This window comes from Melanaphis sacchari, unplaced genomic scaffold (assembly GCF_002803265.2).
Source record: "Melanaphis sacchari strain LSU unplaced genomic scaffold, SCAv2.0 Contig1439_pilon_pilon, whole genome shotgun sequence".
Lineage (NCBI taxonomy): Eukaryota > Metazoa > Arthropoda > Insecta > Hemiptera > Aphididae > Melanaphis > Melanaphis sacchari.
Window position 1 is genome coordinate 140373 of NW_020270613.1, and position 22677 is coordinate 163049.

At 29.1% G+C, this 22677-nt stretch overlaps 4 protein-coding genes across 9 annotated transcripts; 1 reads left to right on the forward strand and 3 right to left on the reverse strand.

Moving 5' to 3' along the window:
• Nucleotides 1–6664: 6664 nt before the first annotated feature.
• LOC112591809 (NADPH:adrenodoxin oxidoreductase, mitochondrial) lies at nt 6665–10315 on the reverse strand. Of its 3 annotated transcripts, none has more exons than XM_025335744.1 (10): nt 9957–10315; nt 9721–9840; nt 9276–9395; nt 8999–9217; nt 8598–8813; nt 8340–8532; nt 8094–8258; nt 7891–8028; nt 6986–7153; nt 6665–6912 (listed from the first exon to the last, which is right to left on the reverse strand). In XM_025335744.1, the coding sequence occupies exons 3-10, from the start codon at nt 9393–9395 to the stop codon at nt 6776–6778; spliced, it is 1356 nt and encodes a 451-aa protein (XP_025191529.1). In that variant the 5' UTR covers nt 9721–9840; nt 9957–10315; the 3' UTR covers nt 6665–6775. The 3 variants fall into 3 exon arrangements, with proteins under 3 accessions (XP_025191529.1, XP_025191528.1, XP_025191527.1); XM_025335743.1 differs by having other exon boundaries at nt 9691–9840; XM_025335742.1 differs by lacking the exon at nt 9721–9840.
• Nucleotides 10316–10499: 184 nt separating this feature from the next.
• LOC112591808 (tyrosine-protein kinase RYK-like) lies at nt 10500–12521 on the forward strand. Its single transcript, XM_025335741.1, has one exon. It carries the CDS (start codon nt 10812–10814, stop codon nt 12408–12410), a length of 1599 nt encoding a protein of 532 aa, XP_025191526.1. The 5' UTR covers nt 10500–10811; the 3' UTR covers nt 12411–12521.
• A 3-nt stretch (nt 12522–12524) lies between these two features.
• Nucleotides 12525–14200, reverse strand: LOC112591812 (phosphomannomutase). 4 transcript variants are annotated; one of them, XM_025335750.1, is made up of 6 exons: nt 14159–14200; nt 13988–14078; nt 13785–13902; nt 13615–13691; nt 12825–13092; nt 12525–12759 (listed from the first exon to the last, which is right to left on the reverse strand). In XM_025335750.1, the coding sequence occupies exons 2-6, from the start codon at nt 14045–14047 to the stop codon at nt 12539–12541; spliced, it is 744 nt and encodes a 247-aa protein (XP_025191535.1). In that variant the 5' UTR covers nt 14048–14078; nt 14159–14200; the 3' UTR covers nt 12525–12538. The 4 variants fall into 4 exon arrangements, with proteins under 4 accessions (XP_025191535.1, XP_025191534.1, XP_025191532.1 ...); XM_025335749.1 differs by having other exon boundaries at nt 13988–14106; nt 14170–14184; XM_025335747.1 differs by having other exon boundaries at nt 13988–14106; nt 14159–14173.
• A 6155-nt stretch (nt 14201–20355) lies between these two features.
• On the reverse strand, nt 20356–22114 carry LOC112591811. The gene has a single exon (XM_025335745.1). It carries the CDS (start codon nt 22059–22061, stop codon nt 21207–21209), a length of 855 nt encoding a protein of 284 aa, XP_025191530.1. The 5' UTR covers nt 22062–22114; the 3' UTR covers nt 20356–21206.
• Between the last annotated feature and the right edge of the window lie 563 nt (nt 22115–22677).

A 22677-nucleotide genomic window follows, 5' to 3' on the forward strand; every position in this document is an offset into this window, starting at 1 on the left:
TAAATTCAGATAAATAAAATAATAAATGAATGATTAAAAACTATTAATTAAAAAATAATGATTTTTTGATGATTTATTATTTTAAAAAAAACGTAATTTTTTTAAATGTTATGTTATTTTTTGATGTTCATAAGTCATTTTAATACTTTTTTTAATGCAATTTTTAAAGATTTTTAGGTCATCAAGTTTCAGGCCCTAATAATAATAATAATAATAATAATAATATTGTTTATTACGTAATAAATTGCAATTTTATTTTAAATATGCAAGATAGATAATGAATATTTAAAAAACAAAATATAAACAAAAAGAAAAAAAACATAAATTATAGACATAAATCAAAATGCGTGTACATATATAGATAGATACATCGTATATGTACAATGAAAACAAAAGATAAAAATTTAAATTAATGAATACATAAAGAATGACTATTAAGTGAAAAATAAAATAAACTTACATTATATTAATTATAGAACTTTTAAAAACATTAAAATATTAGAGAGGAAGAATGACATACAGTAGAACCTCGATTATTCGAACTAATTGGGACCGCACCTAGTTTGTATACGCAAAAGTTCGGATATTGAAAATTTAAAAAAAAAACACAATTAAATATTTTATATTACATACTTATTGTTATTATTAATATTTTATTAGAATTAGGTACCTACATACATTACATTATTAAAAATACATTTCAGGTATTAGCCAATAGGTATGTTTATTATATTTTTTTGACAAAACTATCGATACGAATTCTTCAACGAGTTTTAACGTTCGGATACGCTAAAAATTAATAATTTTAGTTTGGATAATAGAGCGGGTTCGTATTACGGAGGTTCGGATAATCAAGTACAGTAGAATCTCGATAATCCGGCCATTCGATAATCCGATACGTCCAGTAATCCGGCTGTATTAACCTATATATACCAATATGTATTTATATATAAATTTACTATCGTAAACGATAAACCGTTAGATAAAACTAAGTAATAACAGATCTAATCCTAATAAACAAAAAGAAAACTGCTCTCAACCTAAAAGATTTTTAAATCATTTTTTAATACGAGTAAAAATGTAAAATTCAATAAGTAAAAATGCGTTTTTTTTGTGAACTCCCCACTAATCCGGCGTTTTCGTTAATCCCGCAGTAGCGTAGTCTGATATGTGTCGGATTACCGAGATTCTACTGTATATTTAATCAATATTATATTAGGTGGATAGAAAAGTTGTTTATTTCTACAGTTTTGAAAATTTATTCTTAAGTATAATCGTTCAATCAGCTCTGGACAATCTATAATATTGTTTAATAGTTTGTAAAGAAATTTTAAACTCTGAAATTTAAATCTTTTTTTCAGTATAGTAAGATAAAGAAAAGCCTATTTATAATATTATAATCAGAATGAGGAGTTTTATAAATTTACATAGTATAATCGTATACTATGTATAGTGTATACTATTATACATTGATAATGTACAATCGTATATTATGTATACTATTATACAAATGTACCTACAATAATAAATTATATTTTAGTTTTTGAAAAATTATACTTTATGATTAATTACTTAACTATATATATATATATACAGTGGCGTCGCCAGAATTTTTCAATGGTGGCGCGGGGGAGAGTTTAGGTGTATAAATAAATTATACATTAAAAATATTTTTGATTTTGTTGTACTTTATTTTAAACATTTAAAGTCAAAAGTAGTTGAACTTCATTACGTTAACCATAGTCTTTTTATTGTTTTGCTCGCTAATTTACTGAATAATTAAAAATATTAAAATAATTAAATAAAAATCAATAAGTGGATAAGTGGATTAAACAACCAATTATCCCTCTCGTCTGGCTACGCCACTGTGGTATATATAATATATATACCATTTATAAATACTTACATATGTAAGTGAAAGTTTACCTACTTATATTTTAAATTACATAATGTATTTCACTTTAGTCAGAGAAAAATACAAAAAAAAGTTTAGAAAAGCTTAAATATAGACTCATTTTTTTTTTAACAAATTAAATATTATACATTTATAAAAAAAAAAAATACATAAATAGATATTTAGTTAATATTATTATTTATATAATCGACTGATATTTTTTAACGAATGAATAAAATGTTTAACAGATATTATAATAAACTGTACTCTTGTACATATCAAAAAACCTACTCGTGTGCTTTTGTATTCACAAAATTATTTTCACAAAAATAAATACAAAATTGTCATTTTATTAGATTCTAAATGAAGTGATTTTACAACGATATGTTATGTTTATAATTTTTTGTCTTTTTTTGTTTGAATACAACAAATATGTATATCTTGTATACATATGACTAAGTGAAGAATGCTTAGATTTTGGTTTCAGTTAGAAAATTGGATCAAATTTGTTCTTTAGAGAGATCAAAGTTCACAGTATTTTTCACTTATCGTACAACAAAGTGGTAATCACTTCCCATATTTTACAATAAATTATGAATAACTATATGTATTTATTAACTTAAAATATATCCTATATCCACTCCATAAAATGACTTAAATGTCTAAGTAGGTCATTATAGTACAAGGTTATTTTTGCTTTTGAACTGTATTATTATTATTTCTTATGCACAATAGAAGCGGTTTTGTTATTTGTATTAAGATGTAGGTACAATGTACATAATATGTAGGTATATTATACTGTAAAGATTCTATTGCACAGTGTATACATTCTCGCACAAACTGGCAAACTGCACCTCTTTATCTACATTGGTGTATCATTGCAGAAAATTAGTTAAGGAATAATTTAAGGTTTTGCCATGTATTATATACCGCCGTGAGATTGCGCATTAATAATTTTATACACAATTCGGCGGAGTATTTCAAAAGGGTTATGAATATTTCATTAACAATGAGCCACCCTCAGCACACCCATACTTGCTGTCACTTGGAATTGGAAGACATCTCAATGTGTATATACGTTTTATGTAGGTTCCTACTTTTCTCCTTTACAGATCATAGCTTTTACATCACTTAAATAATCAAAACGCTATCACTTAAATAATTTAATCTTTACACTTTGCAGTTTACATGTATTCTTCAGCCCTCAGCGTATATTTATTAGAACGAGCAGGTAAATAGTCTTTAGATTATAACCTAATTTAACTATTCTAATAATTAGTAAAATCATCACTTATACAAGCTGTTTTTATAAATCATTTATGAAATAACTTTTATCACATCTATGAACATAATATGACTATATGAAACAAACAAAAAATGATTTTCGTTATATTATCTATAACTTAAAAATTTTATATATTTTTTGTTACAATTTAAATTCTAAAGGAATATTATAAGCTCCTCGAGTACAATAGTAAAATCAACACATAATATAAGGTATAGGTACCCAATAAAATTATAATTAAATTAATTTCATATAAAATGTCCCCAGAAGATAAAAAGATAAAAAGAGAGTTAAACTTGTCTATAGAAAACATTAATTTTTTTGTAAAAATATTTTGAAGGAAAACATAACTATTTCAAAACAATTTCTCCACAAAATATCACCAGCCAGCACGCAGTATACACTTATCTAAGATCCTTTGTAAATAAGATTCCACCTACCTTTAAATAATTCTAGACTCTAGTATTTTACCATATTATAATATCATAAAACGGTCTTAACAAATTAATCGTAAGAAGATTATATTATTAAAGTGGGTTTTAAAAACACATAAAAATAATGTTTTTGACATTTTTTCAACACTATGAATTATAATATTATACTCGTAATATTATAGACTATAATATCAGGTAGGTACCTACTACCTATACAGTATACACATTATTACATTAATATAGTAGGTATATTGAAAAATAAGTTTCGTCGACTTTTATATTCCTTTTATTTTCTAGTTATTACAGTTTGACTGATTTATTTGGTAATCAAGCCTAAAATACTTAGTACCTGCTAAAGTAAAAAAAAAAAAAATGTATTTACCTAAATCACTTTTTTCAATTCTCTCAGTTGTTATATTTTGTTAGTTACGATGTATTAATTCATAAATTCTAGTACAGCATTTAAACTTATTTAATTAATATACAATTTACAGCTAATTCAATTAATTTATTTGAACAACCAATATATTATTTTATCATACAAATTGTAATGGTTTATGATATAGACTTTTAAGTTTTAACTATGTAAATACAAAATATATTCTCTTTAATTTGTCCATCAACAATTTTCATTAAAATCTATAAAATCAATATAGATACTTTGTGTAAAGCAATTTAACTCAATATATAAACTTTGGAATTTTAAAATAAAAATAAAAAATTATGTTTATATAAATTATTCAAATAATTCAGAATCTCTTTTCTCACTGCAGTTAGTCTAAATAAGTCAAAATGAACACAATATCAATTTTTTGTAAGATATTGAATGATAAGTTTACCTTAGAATAACCCTCCTCGAATATTGCTGATTAACCAATGTGTTAATTTAAGCTTAGTTATAGCTTGTTATTATATAAAACAATTAGAGCTGGGCCGATAACATTTTTTTTCGGATATACGATATTCCGATATACGTAAAACCAATAACCGATCTTATCGATCTGATATTTTATTTCCATGAACCAATATAAAAAAACTTAAAAAAAAACTGATAACCGATACATAAACCAATAAAAAATATAAGTCATGTGATGAAATATCATTTTCAATATTATGATTATTTCGATGTATTAAAACATATTAGATTTATGCAAGGATAATTAATAATTATTAAACTAAATTAATAAATAAATAATAATTATTGATTTAAATATTGCATATTATATAGGTAGTTATTATAAATCAACAACCTTTAAAAGGAGAAATCACAAAGAGTATAAACAAAATGATTCACCAAGCGTACCCATCCCTATTTTATTTTATTTTTTTTGGGGGAGGGGTTGATATGTTTAATAATTTATTGAAAAAGAATATTTTTAAATACTTATTTTTACCTTTTTTTCATTGTACTATTTAGAATTAATGCATGCTAAGATTATATAAACATTTCAAATTTGAGCCCCCTTTTTTTTTATTGAAAATTTCTAAAAAAATGATTTATTTGAAAATGTATCAAACATCTAAGTCAACATTTGAACATCATTTAATTTCTATGCAAAGAAAGCAATTAAGTATATGTACTTTATAAAAAGGTAGACAAGTGGGTACATCTCTGCTGTACGGAATACATATTTTGACTATTGCTTGAGTAAATCTAGTTGTAACAGTGTTGTGTGTGTAAGTCAGTAAGTTCATTTAATTTTTTCGAACTAAAAAGTTTTAGTTGACGATATTGCGTTTGGATGGTGGCTCAGAGAATTGTGACCAAGTTAAATTTTGGGAATTTTAGATGATAAATTAGAAGAAAATGCTGAAATTGAAGTAGATACCACTTAGATGTATTTTCGGTAGTATTATCTAGACCACCTTCAATATTCATGATCGGATTAAGTTTGGTGGGGTGCATTCGTTTTAAATGTTTTATTATAAATTAAAAAAATTATAGAAATTGTGAAATTAGTATTTATTATAACAGTAATGACTGAAAATCAAAATAGTAAATACAGAATAATACAATAATGATATGATAATGTGTTATATAATATGGTTATTTAGATAATAGATTTCAGAATATTAGTCTGTAACCGTGCTATCTTAGTTAGAAATACTCAGTCTCAGAATAATTGTTATCGAGGATGCTATCACAGTTATTAGCTTACTATTATTGTTATTAAAACAGTTACTGTTAACCAAGTACCGACTAGTCAGTGAGAACAAGTTAAAAAAAAATAAATACTTATAACAGTTATTTTTTCATCCTAGTAACAGACTGTTATTGTTACTCAAGTAAGAACTGTTATAAATCACTGTTACTATTATTTTTCCACATCACTAGTCGTCAGTAAATCGTTCTCCTCATCCAATTTGGGACATTGTTCCAAATCCGACGATTTCGGAGCGCCTGCATCGAAATCCGACGATTTCATGGATACTACAAACACTGTCGATGAGATGAACTTGTTTAAAAACAATTCGGAAAAATTGCTCACCAGCGAAGAGCTTGAATATGTTAAAACGGTGTTGGAAGATAAAATTAAAAAACTTGCCGATACAATAGATACCGTAACCAAAGCCAATAAAAATCTGTAAATTAATACAACTATATCTCGATAGTTATTTTTTTTAATAAATAAAATAAACAATTGTAAAATAATATTATGATTTCGTGATAATTGTTTTTGTTGATAAGAAATGACGTCTGCTTCGTTGAAAGATCTCATGTGCATAAAGATAACGGGTGCCATAGACGTTACGATAAACACCGTCGGTGTTAACCTTGTCATATCTGAAGCCATGTTGTTTTACTTGTCCAACGCGGACAAACCCAACGGTTACGTGCATCACGACGGTATGATATGGAAAATGGTATCGCGGTCCGACGGGTTTTTTCAAAAATTTTATAGCCAAGTCGGTCGGTATTATACGAGATCTACGATTAAATAAGTTATTTAAAATAACAATATAACATTGAAAAAATAATTTTTTTTTATTAATATTTAGAATTAAATACAAATTGATAAAGATTAAAATTATTGAAAAATTTAACACAACTGAAAAGCAATTAATTATTGTATCTAAAATAAAATATTTATTGACATAAGTATCAATTATTTATCTAAACATTTCTATACTAAGTTAGATTACAATTATGTTTTAAAAATATTATTTTAGTATTCCTCCAATTTGTAACATTTCATCAATATTGACAATTTTTTCTCTTGGTTTACCATGTTTTATTCCTCTTTCAACTTCGACTTTGTCAATTCTCATCCATCCATCCCAATCAACAGTAACTATACCTATAATAATATTTTAATTTAAATTATTTTTTCTTATTAACTATTATAATCTAACTAATATGATGATAAATACCTTTATCTTTTAGTACTTTTGAAATGTAATTATATCCTGCCTTTTGTTCACTAAGCAAACCTTTATCAAAATGTTGGCCAATTAACGAAGCTGCTTGAAAAGCATTACTCATAGTGGACAAAATCACTCCTACGGGCCCCGAAGACAACCAACCAACACTATAAATACCTTTGAAAGTAAAATATATATATGTTAGCGTTAATATATGAAATTCTAAAATGCTATAAAATAACAGGTACTTCCAGTAAATTCATACATACAAACTTCAATTAGTTATTCAAAATACTAACTTTTTATTTTATAAACTATCAATAATGGTTTAGTAAATTTATTTAAAACTATTATTTAATCATTTTAATCTATACATAAAATATTCATTAGTCGATTCTGATTTGTACAATATAAATTTATTGCAATTATTAAATTATTATAACTTATATAATTTATTATTTATTTATTAGTACATGAACTTTTTGGATGGCATTTAAAGTCACAAAATACTTTTTTTTTAAACATATACTTTGTTTTGAGGTGCATTTGAAAAACCTTTGAACATTACCTAGTGATTGGAATTTGAATGCCTTTCGAAGACAAATATCTTCATCTAGGACGTCACTGAGCATCTTATTTTATTATTTTTATTAATAAAATGACAATGGCAACAAATATTGCATGTTATCTACTCCAGTATTGATTATCTATCTAACGATGACTATAAATTTCATACATCAGCGAAAACCCAATTGGTTTTCTATATAATAATTAGTAAAACCGTATAATTTATATATTAAAGAGAACATTTAGGAATTTTATAGAATAACTAGTTATTTAATAAAATAATATATTACATACATTAGCGCTAACATATATAATCATATATAATCAAAATATAAAAATGACTATACCTATACTTTGAGGTACTGTTGAAGATATTTTATTAAAAGGTACATCAGGATCTGCTTGGACACTTCGATATCCAATACTACGAAAAGCTATGTCACATTTTAATGTATACTTATCATCAGTAACCACCGCTTTTTCTCCTAAAATATTATTGTTCATCTAAACTTATTAATGTTTTTAAAATCACATCATTATTTTTTTTCACCTTCTAAATGATTTATAGCCAGTTCAATTCCTTCCATTTTTGTATTACCTAATATTGAAATAGGCGTTCGCAAGAACAATAAATCAAACGATTTATTTCGAACTTCTATTTGTTGTGATGCATCATACATGAGTTGTATTAATCGTCTACGAGGTCTCGGTAAATCTGTAATTGCATTTAACAATTTACAATTTAAAATTGGAAATTTTTAATTTATTTAAAAGTAAACATATCTAAAATAATTACCACTTATGATTTTATTGATATCATTAATTTGGTTTTCAAAAAAATTTGTGCTTACTCCGGGTAATTTCAACATTTCTCTAAATTCTTTAATTGTAAATGCTACTTGTAAAGGACCTCGGCGACCTATAAGAGTGACTTTTTTCACTTTACTTTGTGTCAAAGTTTCTAAACTATATTCTGTGATGTCCGTTTTCTGAAAAACATAATATTCAATTTCAATCATCAAAGACTATAATTAAAAACATTAACTGTACCAACTCTCAGTTCATCAATAGGTGTTAATAATATTCTTGCAACATCTAATGCAACATTTCCTTGTCCTACAATAACAGCGTGTTCAACGTCCAAATCTACTTTAATATTTTTGTTTGCTGGCAAACCATTATACCATCCTATAAATTTTGTAGCTGATAAAACATTGGATAAATTTTCACCAGCAATATTTAATTTTTTGTCTTCATCAGCTCCATAAGCCTAAAGAAATAATGAACATTATATAATCATAGATTATTATTTTATTTTTTATTAGTATTCTACTCTCTAGAGTTTAGGCCCTTTGTTCCTAATACTATCATAGTACTATCATAGCATACATAAAATATAAATACTTATTATTTAAATTATTATACTGACATATAATTTAACATATTGTAACTTACTAATACTATGGCATTATAGGAATATTTAAGTTGTGCCAAAGTAATATCACAGCCAAGTGAGACATTGCCTATAAATCGGACATTTTTATTTGATGCAGTTTTAGTAAATGTATTTATAACATTTTTTACTTCTGGATGATCAGGAGCTACACCATAACGTACAAGACCAAATGGTACTGGTAATCTTTCATATATATCAATCTGACAATCAGGTATCTTCTAAAATTTAATGAAATTAATAAAAATTGTTTAAATATTAATAGGAGTTTTATATTACTTTAAGTAATTGTTGTGCACAATAAAACCCTGCAGGACCAGCTCCTACAATGCCTACATGAAATCTGTTGACATGTTTTGAATATTTCCTTATAGAATGATTCAAGTATATCCATCGCATCTGTAAAACCAATATAAGTTTTTATTGATATTCGGTAATATACTATTAATATATACATCATAAAATTGGTAAATCAAGTTAAATTATCAAATCAAACGATTATTATATATTAATATCTAATATTAAATAAATTAAAATTATTTCAAGCATCATAAAATAAAATAACTGTATTTACTAAAATAATAGTAAGTAGGTGTATTTACTATTTAAAAAGTACACTTTTCTATTAAATAAAAACTAAATAATTTCATCAATTTTCATATTATAATGATTAAAAATAAAAAATCAGCACTACCTATTTAAAAAAAGTACCGGTCACACATACATTTTATCATTGATTTTTGGAAAAAAATAAAACTGCCCATTAATAAGTTCAAATTTCCTTTTTATCTTTTTTATGACTTATTGTGACATGGAGTCATTTAATGTATTTTTCCTAGAACACCTGACGAAATCCAAAAAATTTAAGTTTTAAGGAAGTGATTTATATGATTTATTTATTTATTTTTGAGTTATTGTATTGACAAAAGTGTATACAACAATAAAATAGTTTCTACTTACAATTCGTTGATTTCAAATTCTATTAATTTACAATAGACTTTGTTTTTAAGGTTCAAGCAAAAATTATATTTGTTTTTATTAGTATTAATTTTTTAAGTCGAGTGTACATCAAGACAGAAATGATTGTAGGTAATACTGTAATATACTATTGGTCATTAAGCATTGGACATGAATATAAATACTGTAGACGCGTATTTAAATTTCGATCCTGTGTTTCAATCACATCAAGACGTTCTTAATATCATGTATACTCTACAGTATTTAAACTGTTGTGTTACAGCCTAATAGCCTACTTTTTAAAATAGGAATTAGGAAACGGAATTGCGGAATTGAATTATGAACAGTGTCCACCACATCAAAATGTCGATGATAACGTTCTATTGATAACAGAATTAAATTGTTGGAACCATAGGTTAGGTCTATGGTTGGATTCCGGATCATTAGAAAGTTGTACACAGTAAGGTCAAGTTTATTTTGAATGTGGTCATACTGTCGATGCTATCAAATGTTCAGTAGTAATTTGTTTTTGTTTACACTATGAAACGTAAATGTAATTCGTCACTTACGATTTTACGAATTAGCGCACTGCGGTTTGCGATAGTCGATAGTCGTTAAGTCACTTGAGTCGTAACACTCTTAACTACATAGTGCATTTTAAATATTTTAATTAATTTTTTATTTCATAAATATGGTTTCGTTATTGATTTTTGTAACGTGAAAAACTACAATGGGTCTGCTCATATGTCTTTGCAATATACTCGTTACGCCCAAACGAGGTAAACAATTCACAATAGTTCCTAATGTCTATTACACTTGTATGGTCTCCTTGACCGCTCAATAAACGGATCTAAAAATATGGAATACCTATTGATATTACCACTGTTGCTGGCTGTTGTCGACTGTGCACAATTTGATTTGTATTTCGATGCCAACGATGTAGAACCGTTGATGGGCTTGGCTGCTCGACTGTATTATGTGCGCGGCGGTCAACTCAACACTAATGCTGTGCAATATGCTTTGGAAGTACCGTCATTTGTCAACACTCTGAACTTTACTTGGAACTCCAAGGGTACTTTGTTATACAAAATTGCAATACAGGCTGACAAGGATAGTGTAGTACCAAAATTAAATATGGCTCAAGAAGGTACTATGCCTGACGTGTCATCTATATTTTCCATATCTTTACCATGCGCAGTGAAGTCTGGCAATACTGACGTTATTTTGTCAATTAAAATATCAGAAAATTGGCCAAATGATGTTACTGATGTGAACCTTGTATTTAAAAAATTTTGCTTAGATCAGCATCCCAATGAAACAACAATTGTTCCTGAAACAGACTCTTCTGTGCCACCTTACTATGAACCATCATTTTTTTATCATATGATAGCTACTGCATCCTCATTAGTAGCACTAGCTGTAATTTGTTGTCTGGTCACTACTTACCACCGCGATAAAGCACGAGATCTCATGATAATTAAAGGTTTTCAGAATAATGAAGTGAATGTTTTCTTAAAATCTGCATTAAATTCAAGCAATAAGTTCAACCAAAAATCATTACCGGGATCAAAAACTAAAGTAAAAGATTTACATGAATGTATAGTTGAGTTAAGTGTCCAGAGGCAACGAGTTAGATTACAGAGTATTGAACTAGAAGGTACATTTGGACGAGTTTACAAAGGCTTGTATACAGATGTAAATGGAAAAGATGAAGATGTATTTGTCAAGACAGTTACTGATCAAGCAAGTGCTGTACAAATATCTGTACTATTACATGAAGGACTGAGTATGTATGGACTTAATCATAAAAATATATTAACAATACAAGCTGTGTCTGTTGAACAACATGTTGAACCTTTTCTTTTGTATTCATACAACAATAATGAAAATTTAAAGAAATTTTTACAAAATTGTAAGACGTCTGAAAGTATTTCATACACATTAACTACCAGAGAAATAATTGATATGACACTACAAATAATAACTGGTATGCAGTACTTACATAAAAATAAACATCTACACAAAGATGTTGCAGCAAGAAATTGTCTTGTCAACCAAGAATTGAAAATTCAAATAGCTGATAATGCTCTGTCAAGGGATCTATTTCCTAGTGATTATCATTGTCTAGGAGACAACAAAAATAGACCAATAAAATGGATGGCTGTTGAAAGTTTAGAGCACAAGAAATTTAGTACTGCCTCTGACATTTGGTCTTTTGGAGTTCTGCTCTGGGAGCTCTTAACTTTATGCCAGCAACCATATGCTGACATTGATCCATTTGAAATGTCAGCTTACCTTCAAGATGGTTTTAGGTTAACCCAGCCAGTCAACTGTCCTGATGAACTGTTCACCGTAATGGCATGTTGCTGGGCTTTAGCCCCTAATGAAAGACCAACGTTTTCCCAACTATCTATATTTATGAATGAATTCAACAATCAACTTGTTAAATTTGTATAACATTTACCAATTACTTATGTTTTGTATTGCAGTTGTGATAATTTTTTGTTTTATTTATTTTTATTTACTTTCACATATAAGAGCCAAATTGTACATATAAATTATTTCTAATGCTTTAAATTTTATTATTATTTATTAAACAAATTGTTTAATTGCAAAATGGTGTCTTTTGGATTAATTACTGTATGTCCAATAACTCTCGAGTCATTAAAAATTTCATGATCATTTCCTCCAACAAATGTTTTATCACCAAAAAAATGAATATTCCCTTTAAATTCGTCCTCAATATAACGTAGACAAAATCGTTTATCCCATCCTATAGGAAAACAGTCAAAACTTATTTGGCCACCTAAACAATAATAATTACAAAATATAATATGAATAACATTACATCAATTTAAACTGAATACTAACCAATACTGTAAGTCAAACCAATATCTGGTAAATTTTCTTTAATACTTTCAATGAATTTCTTTCTGATGTTATGAATTTTATCATATTCTTCAAAATTGTCACGTTCAATTTTTGAGCAAGATCGACCCACAGGACTAATATTGATCATGCCGGTTCGAAATTCAACAAAATTGCCACGCTTCACTGGCAATTGTATTTTAGACATGTAGTTTAATGCAAAGTTAATGAATGTTTGTAGTTTTTCTTCGCCCAAATAATCAATAATTGTCTAATTAATAATAAAAATAATAAAATATTATTGAATTCTGTTACACAAATTTGTAAAAATTATTTTAAAAACTATATTTAATGTTGAATTCAAAACATTTTTTTTTAGTACTTAATAGAAATATACCAAAATATTTTAGTATTTGTAATTTATGGTTCATATTTATAAAAAAATTGAATACCTAAATTGTATTAATTTTTATAAAATGTGTACTAATTTATTATTTCCACAGGTCTTCTGCAAAGCAAAAAATAATATGTAAATAAATGGCTTATCATTTGGAATCTTAGATTAAAAATTTTTAAACTAAGCATAAAATTATTTAATATTTCTACTGATCATTTTATATAATTTAATTTATTTTATTTTATAATCGTTAATTATTTTATACTAATCTATTAAAAAAATAAATATATATAATAATTTTACAGTCCTATATTATAATATAATTTAGAAGTTATAACATAAATAAATTATTTTACAAGGTTTAAATGAGTTATTAAAATTTAACAATTAACATACTTGTCTTTTTAATTCAATGCCATTCTTGAATGCAACAAGACCGTTTTCTGCAAATACATAGTCAAATTGGGCTGTATCTAAATAAAAAAAAAAAAGTTTATTTTTGTAAAATTAATTTTTAAAAAACTAAAAACGATCAGCAACAAGACAAACAATAATTGAAGTCTTACATTCTGGGCCTCCAAGTTGTTCATTTATCTTTGATATATCTGAACCACTCACCAATCCAATGAATGATTTTTTTTTCAGATTATCAACCAAATATAATCTTACTGATGGGTCGATTGGCTACAAAAAGTTTTGAACATTAAGAAACTATGACCATCTACACAATCTAAGAGATAATGTGATAGATAATTTTGAGATAGCACACCTGTCTAGCATCTGTAACCGTTCCGTCGACATCGAATAGACAAATCGTACTTCTACTCATCGTTAGAAATTTAAAACTTTATTATTAATCGCTTCAAATCACACACACGTCACACAATCCTATTATTATTATTATTATTATAACATGAGTATACAAGGTATAAATATTTACCTGTTACGCACTAGTTTGATAGTTTTGTTTAATAATCTATTGAAGATGATCGATGTCATTTTAAATGTAATCTTAGGATTCAAGAACTTAAATAATTTATATGAAAACAATATCTAAAAATTCCACATATTCAAAATCACGTCACAACGCGGCGGTTTTATCACAAAATTATTGCTTATTAGTTATTACCTATTTATTATCAACAAAAATCGTATAAAAACTCCAATAGAGTGCGCTAGATAATCCTCTTCCCAGTTTTTGCTTTTAAGTTGACTAAAAATGATTATAAATATTTATTATAATACTTTGTTAAAATAGGTATAACCAGTCCAGTTCAACTTGGTAATTAACAGTCGTGTATTTTGAGAATGAAATTATAATATTTATTTTATTATAAAATAATTTTTGAACCCTTGTTTTTCAATATTTGATGATTGTCGAGTGCCAAGATGAACTTTTTTTTTTGCCTTATGATATCGAGGACTGGAGGAGGAACCATGGTACCAGTACTTCTCCTCCAGCCACTATCGTTTATTGTCAAAACAAAAACATACAATAGTTAACAACGGTGGGCCAATCCACCACTCGCTGCTATTACACGCTATTACACGCAAGTGGTGTATATTATCAAAAAATACCAAATAGTCGCTCCGTTCTCCCTGATTGCCTAGCTATGGTGGATTCCGTCCGTTCACAGCCTGTCGCGCTCTTTCCTCTTCTTCCTTAGCTGAAAGGATATTCTCCACCATGCCGTAAAACAGCCTAAACCGCTCTTCGGCTTCACTCAGGATAGCGTCCCTCCCGTGAGCGTCCACCGGCAGAAGCTCGAACGCCGGTCCACAGATAATGTCCGGGACGTCGTCGGTGCTCGATCGATGGCTAATCCTGGCGCTCAAGGGTTCGCGAAAGCCGTCCCAGTGGGGGCAATCGAACAAAGTGTGTTCGGAGGTGTCTGATTCGCCCGAGCACTGCCAGGAGCGCGGGCTGGCGGCCCTATTCATGCGATGGAGGTACCATCCGAAGCAGCCGTGGCCCGTGAGTGCCTGTGTCATGTGAAATGTCAGAAGCACCCACGGGACGGTCCTTTCCAGCCATCTTGGTTAGTCAGGGATGACGCGGCGCGTCCAGGCCGCCTTTGGGGTAGCACGCCATCTCGCCTGCCAGGCGACGATTGTATTTTTCCTTGCCTCGTGTTTCACGACTGCCTTGGGAGGCCGTTGTTCGCCGGGCTCCATCACGGCACGCAGACGGGATCCGATGCTCTGCCTCTCCAGTCCGAGCAGGTCAACGGGCGGCATGCAGGCCAAAACCAGGGCGGCCTCGTCCGATACGGTACGGTATGATCTGATTACCCTCAAGACAGCGGTCCTCTGCGGACGGATCAAGATCGTCCTGGTTCTGGCGACTTCTGCAACGGCAGGGATCCAGACGGGAGCAGCGTACAGCAACTGACTCTTCACAACAGATGAGAGAAGCCTCCTCTTCCACTGAGCTGATCCACCTATGTAGGGCATGAGCCTGGATATCGCAGTAGCCGAGCGGGCCGCCTTCGCAGCGACGGTACTCGCGTGTGAAGCAAAGGTCAGACGCTTGTCCAGAATAAGACCGAGGTACCTGATCTCGTTTCGCAATGGAATCAGGTGACCGCCGACCGTCAAACGTGGTGACAAACGCCCGCCTCCGGGAAAGTACCACTGCCTCGTTCTTCTGATGAGCCAGCTCTAGGCCCCCTGCTCCGCATCCTCCAGTCATCTATGGCCGTCAATGTGGGATTAATTGCCTCTTCGAGCTGCTGTCCGGTCACGGCCGTACCCACAACCGCGAGGTCATCCGCGAAGCCGACGAGTCGCATCCCGAGCGGCGTTTCCATCTTCAGGAGGGAGTCGTAAGTGACATTCCACAAGGTAGGGCCAAGGACGGAACCCTGTGGAACTCTGCAGGTCACCGGTCTCTCTGCCATTTCCTCGCCAGTTAGTAGTGTACTGTCAGCCAGCCAGATGCATATTTTGAATGGCTTTTTTTTCTATGTTCCAGCCCACTAGATTTTAATATTTTTTTAAATTGGTCCATTTTAAGTTACCCATCCCTGATCCCTGATCTATACTAGATTACCTACTGATTATAGAAAATCACGAAGTAAGAAATTTTATCAAGATTTTAAGCACTTATCGTTAGACATATTATTGGTTGGAAAAAAAAATATTCGAAAAAGTACTTGGTTCTAAATTCCTAAATTCACACTTATTTTAAATTATTACTTATTAGCGTATGACATAATAATTTATGCTTACATATATTATTATATATTTTAGATCTGATTTCAAATTCTAATGTATAATGTATAAGTATCTAATAAACATTTGAATATATTTTTAGCATAATATAGATTTTACTAAAATATTAGATGAAACTGTGTAGGTACACGATTTATTAATGCTTGTAATTTGTAAAAGAATTAAATAATTAAGAATTTAAGACTTTATGTATGTTATGCTGAATAAATCAATTTGTTATTAAACAAATACTGTCAACTTTTATATTTTAAAAGCAATTTTTTTGACAAGCATATAATTTATTATAATATAAAACATTTCTTCTATTGTTCCAAATTTATTTTTAACTAAATTATTAATGTGTTTCATGAAAGTACAAATTAAAATCTAAAATTTTTATTAAGTGTAGTTTTATGCAATGTCATATTCATTTATAAAGCAATGAGGACAACTTTTTAATTTCATTACGTAATTTTAATTTTCTAATACTTTTAAATTAATTTAAAAAATGAGTACCAATGAAGAACTTCCGATAGTTAAAGCCATTGGAATAATTAAAAATTTTCAAAATAAATTAGGCAATTGTTATGAAAACCATATTTTATATTACATTGGATACCATATTCTAGTTTATTAGATATTCATAAATTTAATGAACAGTTAAAACTTAAAAAAAAAAAATTAAATTACAAATATTGATAGGTTCGGACATTCCGATAGATCTGTTGGAGTTAGTTATCTACTTCAGAATTATATACTTCTAATTTCAAAACGGAAATACTGAAGCAAAGTACTTATCTAAACATGTTTTTACAAAATTATTTAATATTTACTTTAATATTGGCGATTTGCTTATTTAGTATTAGGTATTTAGGTAGGTCGTAGGACGTAGGTATATACAATAAACCTAGGTGGTAACTGGCTTAGTATTATAATATTATAAGTTATCAACAGTCTTAAGTATGCTTAGTATGCTTCTGATTACAAAACTACAAATAGGGAAGGTGCGGAAGCACATATACCTTAAAAATTTTCAATTAATAAAAAAAAATAAATTAAAAACAACTGTAATGGAACATTTGAAGTAGGTAGCTAAGGAAATTATTCTATTTTCTATTACCATGTATCATATAAATATAGGTAAATACGCTTCAATCTTTATAAAAGTTTTTTTTTCGAAGTCAAAAATATTGAGAGTTAATTTATTTGACTGTAGTAGCCAGGATAGGTTAGGTATGAATTAGTATAATATTATGGGGCTCATGGTTAAATTAACCATCTCATCACCCCCTTCCCCTAACTACCTATACATCCTTCAAAAAACGATTAAATAATAATAAATAATAATATAGATATACTCGTAATATTAAAACATTGGTTCTAATTCCAAAACTAAGTATAATAAAGTTATTAAAAAAAAAAATCGTTAAAACACCGTCATAATTCCCAAATTGCGTGGCATTGTGCTCATACGTGCCAGCTATATAATAATAATAATGTTTTATATGCAGTATATTATGTATACCGGGTTATTAGATGTGAGTACTTCATTATAATACTCGTATATATATATACTATAATAATGCGGGTTCGTGTGTGCAGCAGTGTTTACGATCATGACTATAACATATAAATATAATATATTAGATAGACTTACAAATATATAATAATATCATAGCTCATAGGTACGCGTTTTCGTCCATCTAATCAGCTTGGTTTATTAATTATTACTATTTATTTATTTATTTATTTATTTAAGTTTTAAACGGGCCAGGCCCAATTACATATATAATGATAATAATGACAATCGATCGTTAAAGTAATATACATAAACAGAATAATTATAGAGAAAGACAAAAAAGGTACAATATTAATTATTATACATACATATTATTTAACATAATTATAGCTATGAATTAACAAGTAAGGAATTACAATAATTTTTGAATGAGTTAAAGTTTGGTGAAATGAACAAATCAATATTTAATTTATTTATAGTTTTCATAATTCTAAGATGGGGAGTATTGCTAGCGTAATTAGTTACTTCTGTGTTTAGATAGAAAGTGTTTTTAGACCGGGAGTTACGAATAGGGGTAAGGAAGGAGAAGCGACTTAGGAAGTCAGGACAGTCTATATTTCCTGAGAAAAGTTTATACGAAAAGTACAAATCTAATCGCAGACGACGTTGTTCAAGTGTTTCGAGGTTGAGAAAAGTTAGTAGTGGAGTATATGAAGAATGGGGTTCTCTGATTATGGAACATTTAAATGAAATGAAACGTAGGAATTTTTGTTGAATTTTTTCAATGATTTGCTTAAGACCCGACTGATATGGAGACCATATTATTGAGCCATATTCACAAATGGAGCGTACCAAGCTACAGTAAATGGACTTTAAAGCTAATGAATCATCAAAAACAGCACAATTACGACGGATAAAACCAAGGATTTTATTTGACCTGTTAACAATGTTGGTAATATGACTGTCAAACTTAAGTTTAGGATCAAAAAAAATACCGAGGTCTTTAATAGCCCCTAAAGTCCGAAGAAGTGTTTCACCATTAAGGTTGTAATCAAATGAAGAAATAACTCGAGCTCTGGAAAATGTCATTATCTGGCATTTCTTAGTATTAAGAGTAAAATTATTGTTAATGCACCACTCATGGAGAGTATTTAAATCGAGCTGAAGTAATTTAGAATCATTAAGATTATCAACTATACGGAATAACTTCATATCATCGGCAAACATTAGTTTAGTGCTATTATGGAAACGAATGTCATTAATAAAAATAAGGAATAATATTGGTGCTAAATGAGACCCTTGAGGAACTCCTGATGTAACACGAATTGGAATTGACCAGTGATCTTTGTAAGCTACTATTTGTTGACGATCTTCAATAAATGAGATGACCCAGGATAAAAAAAAACCACAAATACCAATTTGTTTCAATTTTGTAAATAAGATTTTATGGTTAATTTTATCGAACGCCTTGGTAAAGTCTGTATAAATTACATCAACATTCGATCCACGAGAAAGGGCGTCAGATATAAAATTTCGAAAGTTTAGTAAATTAGTAATCGTACTTTTATTTCGTCGAAAACCATGTTGATCATCTATGATTACATGATTCAGAACAGATAATACCTTATTAGCAACTATTGATTCAAATATTTTAGGTATGAGAGAAAGCAAGGATATTGGACGGTAATTTGCAACGTTGGATAGATCAGATGAAGATTTAGGAATTGGTCGAATAAAACTAGTTTTCCAGCTATCAGGGAAAAGCCCGAGAGAGAGTGATAAATTAAATAGGTAATGTAATGGCGTGGAAATGACAAATTTACATTCTCTTAGGAATATGTTTGGAATTAAATCAGGGCCAGGACTGGAATTGGAGCTTAATGAACCCAATGCTTCAAATACCTCAAATAAATCGATAGAACAAGAATCTAGTGAAGTAATAAGAACTTTGGGTGGAGTTTGCTGCTTGTAATTGACATTAATATTATCGTAGTTTTCATAAACACTAGAGAAGTAATTAGCAAAAGTATTAATAATATCCTTAGGAGTATTAAATTCATCTGCGTTTAAATGCATACAATTGGGTAAAAAATTATTTCTGCGTTTACTGTTAATGAACTTCCAAAATTTTTTAGGATTGATTATTAAATTCGTTTGAATTTTATTTATATAATTAAGATAATCTTTTTTAGAGAGAAACTTACATTTACTACGAAGATTAGAAAATTTATTGTAATCACTCACCAAACCAGAACTCTTAAACACTTTATGAGCAATTTTTTTTTAAAAATAGTTTCTATTAAATTTTTACTATACCACGAAGGGTAGTATGACTGATGTTTAATTATTTTAGGAACAAAAATATCAATGATATCATAAATAATAGAATAGAACAAGTCGACAGCTTCATTAATACTAAGATCATTAAATATAGAATTCCAATCAATCGATGCTAAGCAAAAAGTTATATCAGCGTAATTACAATTAAAAAAGTTATACATGCAAAAATTATATTTAATTGGTTCACTTATAACTATAGGAATATAAATTAATAAGCCCGGATGATACATGTCACACGGAATAAGTGGATTAACAGATTTAATTACGGATAAATCACTTAAATCAGAGAGAACTAAGTCAAGCATTGAACCAGTATTGTTATAAACATTATTAAATTGATAAAGATTTAAAAAAGATAGATTCGATAAGAAATCAGATTCAAAATTACTTAAGTTCAAAAGATTTGGAAAAAATCCAATGGAACTAGCAAGCCATTGTAGTTTAGGAAAATTGTAGTCACCAACCATAATTACGTTAGTAACATAAGGAAATTTTAAAAGTAAATTATTAAGAATAACAAAATGTGCATTGTAAATTGAGATATCAGTATGAGGAGGAAAATAAACATTACCTATTATAATATAACTATTGTTTACTTTTATAATGACAAATACATGTTCAACAGGGCTGATAGGTAAAGGTAATAAACGTGAATGAAATTTATTATTAATTGATAGTAGAACTCCTCCACCTCTAGAACGATTGCTAGTATTATGGTTTCGGTCACAGCGATAAGTATTATAGTTAGATAAACCTAATTCAGAAGTATTAACATTAGGAGATAACCAAGTTTCAGATAAGCCGATAAAATCATATTCTGATAAATATACATTACGCATTAAAATATTTAATTTGGAATTGAGTCCACGAACATTTTGATAGTAGAAATTTAGATTATTAATAACTGGCCCGTTTGTTAGTTTTTTGAAATGGTCGGTACACCTTTGACAAACTTCATAACTAAGTTGGTTTCGCCGGCTGTTTTACGTTCCTCGAGTTTCACTATGATATCACGAAGTTGATTTCGTTGCATAATAGTACGATCTGGAGATATACGAATGGAACTGTATGTAGAAGACGTGCGAAGTTTGTGTTTATTTTTAAGTACAATAAAAACATCGGATGGCTCATGTAAAATAACTTTAAGTGGCCGAGGTTTACTTGATTTTTGGCCTAGTCTAGAAACTAATGCTGGAGCAATATTAGGAGCTATAGAAAGTAGAACAGACTTAATTAGCGATAAATCATCTTCAGTATTTCCATCAGATTCTGCAGCATTAAAGACAATTAAACTTCGTGATCTTGCCTGACGATCAATAACTTCGGATATTATGGTCTCGTCCGCTGAATAGTTTGAAGATTTAGCACTAGACAATTGATTTTCTAATTGGGTGACTTTATTTTCGAGCACTAAAGTACGAGTCCCCAATTCCCGCAGTTGAACAGAAACATTGTCTAGCTTCTTATTGAGTGACGAAAGCGAGGTTTCATGTTTAGAAACCGATTGTTTAATATCATTTACTGTCGAAAGAATGGTATTAATTTTAGAAATGAAATCAGTATCTGCAACTGGTTGAGTAACCGGTGATTTTCTAACTCCAAGTCTTGAACACTCGCAAACAGTACACAGCCACGAAGTACAACGAGTTTTAAGATTATTGCCGGTTAAACCCGAAATAGACGTACAAGCAATATGGAATGGCTTAGAACAAATTGAACATTTAACACAGTCGGTATCCGCCAACACAACGTTGCACTTTGAACAATTCATGCTATAAAGTATAGATAACGGAGCGAAACAAAAACTGTAAACGACTGGTTCGAACGAATGTCAGAATATAACTGAAATTATAGACATTAAAATGTATACACATAATATTACACTCTTTTTCAGCGTTATAAATATAAATAATATAATATAACATACATTATTTTGTTATCGCAATTTAATAGTTACTACTTGCTAAATATACCTATACATGATATACTTACCTGCCCAGTGCCCACTATGTCCCTTTAATAATATTATTATTATTATAGTAATACATGGTATATGTTTATACCTACTTGTTTTGACAATTTATTGTAATAGACATTTATGTATTGTGATCACTTAACAGTTGCCTGTCGTAACTCGCAGTTGAATGTATTTGGATGATGGTATAGGCACTTGCCCGAATTATGTGGATTAAAATAATAGAAAAAAAAAAATTTAAAAAATTTAAATTCTTCGAAGCAGTCTCATCAGACGTCAGCCTTTAACTTAAAGAAAAATATACTTTAAGATAAATATAATAAAAAGCCTATGAGATGCCCTAGATAATAATCTCACTTTTAAATTTCAAAAGAGGTCAATTCATTCTAATTTTCAAGCTGAAGGAGCTAAA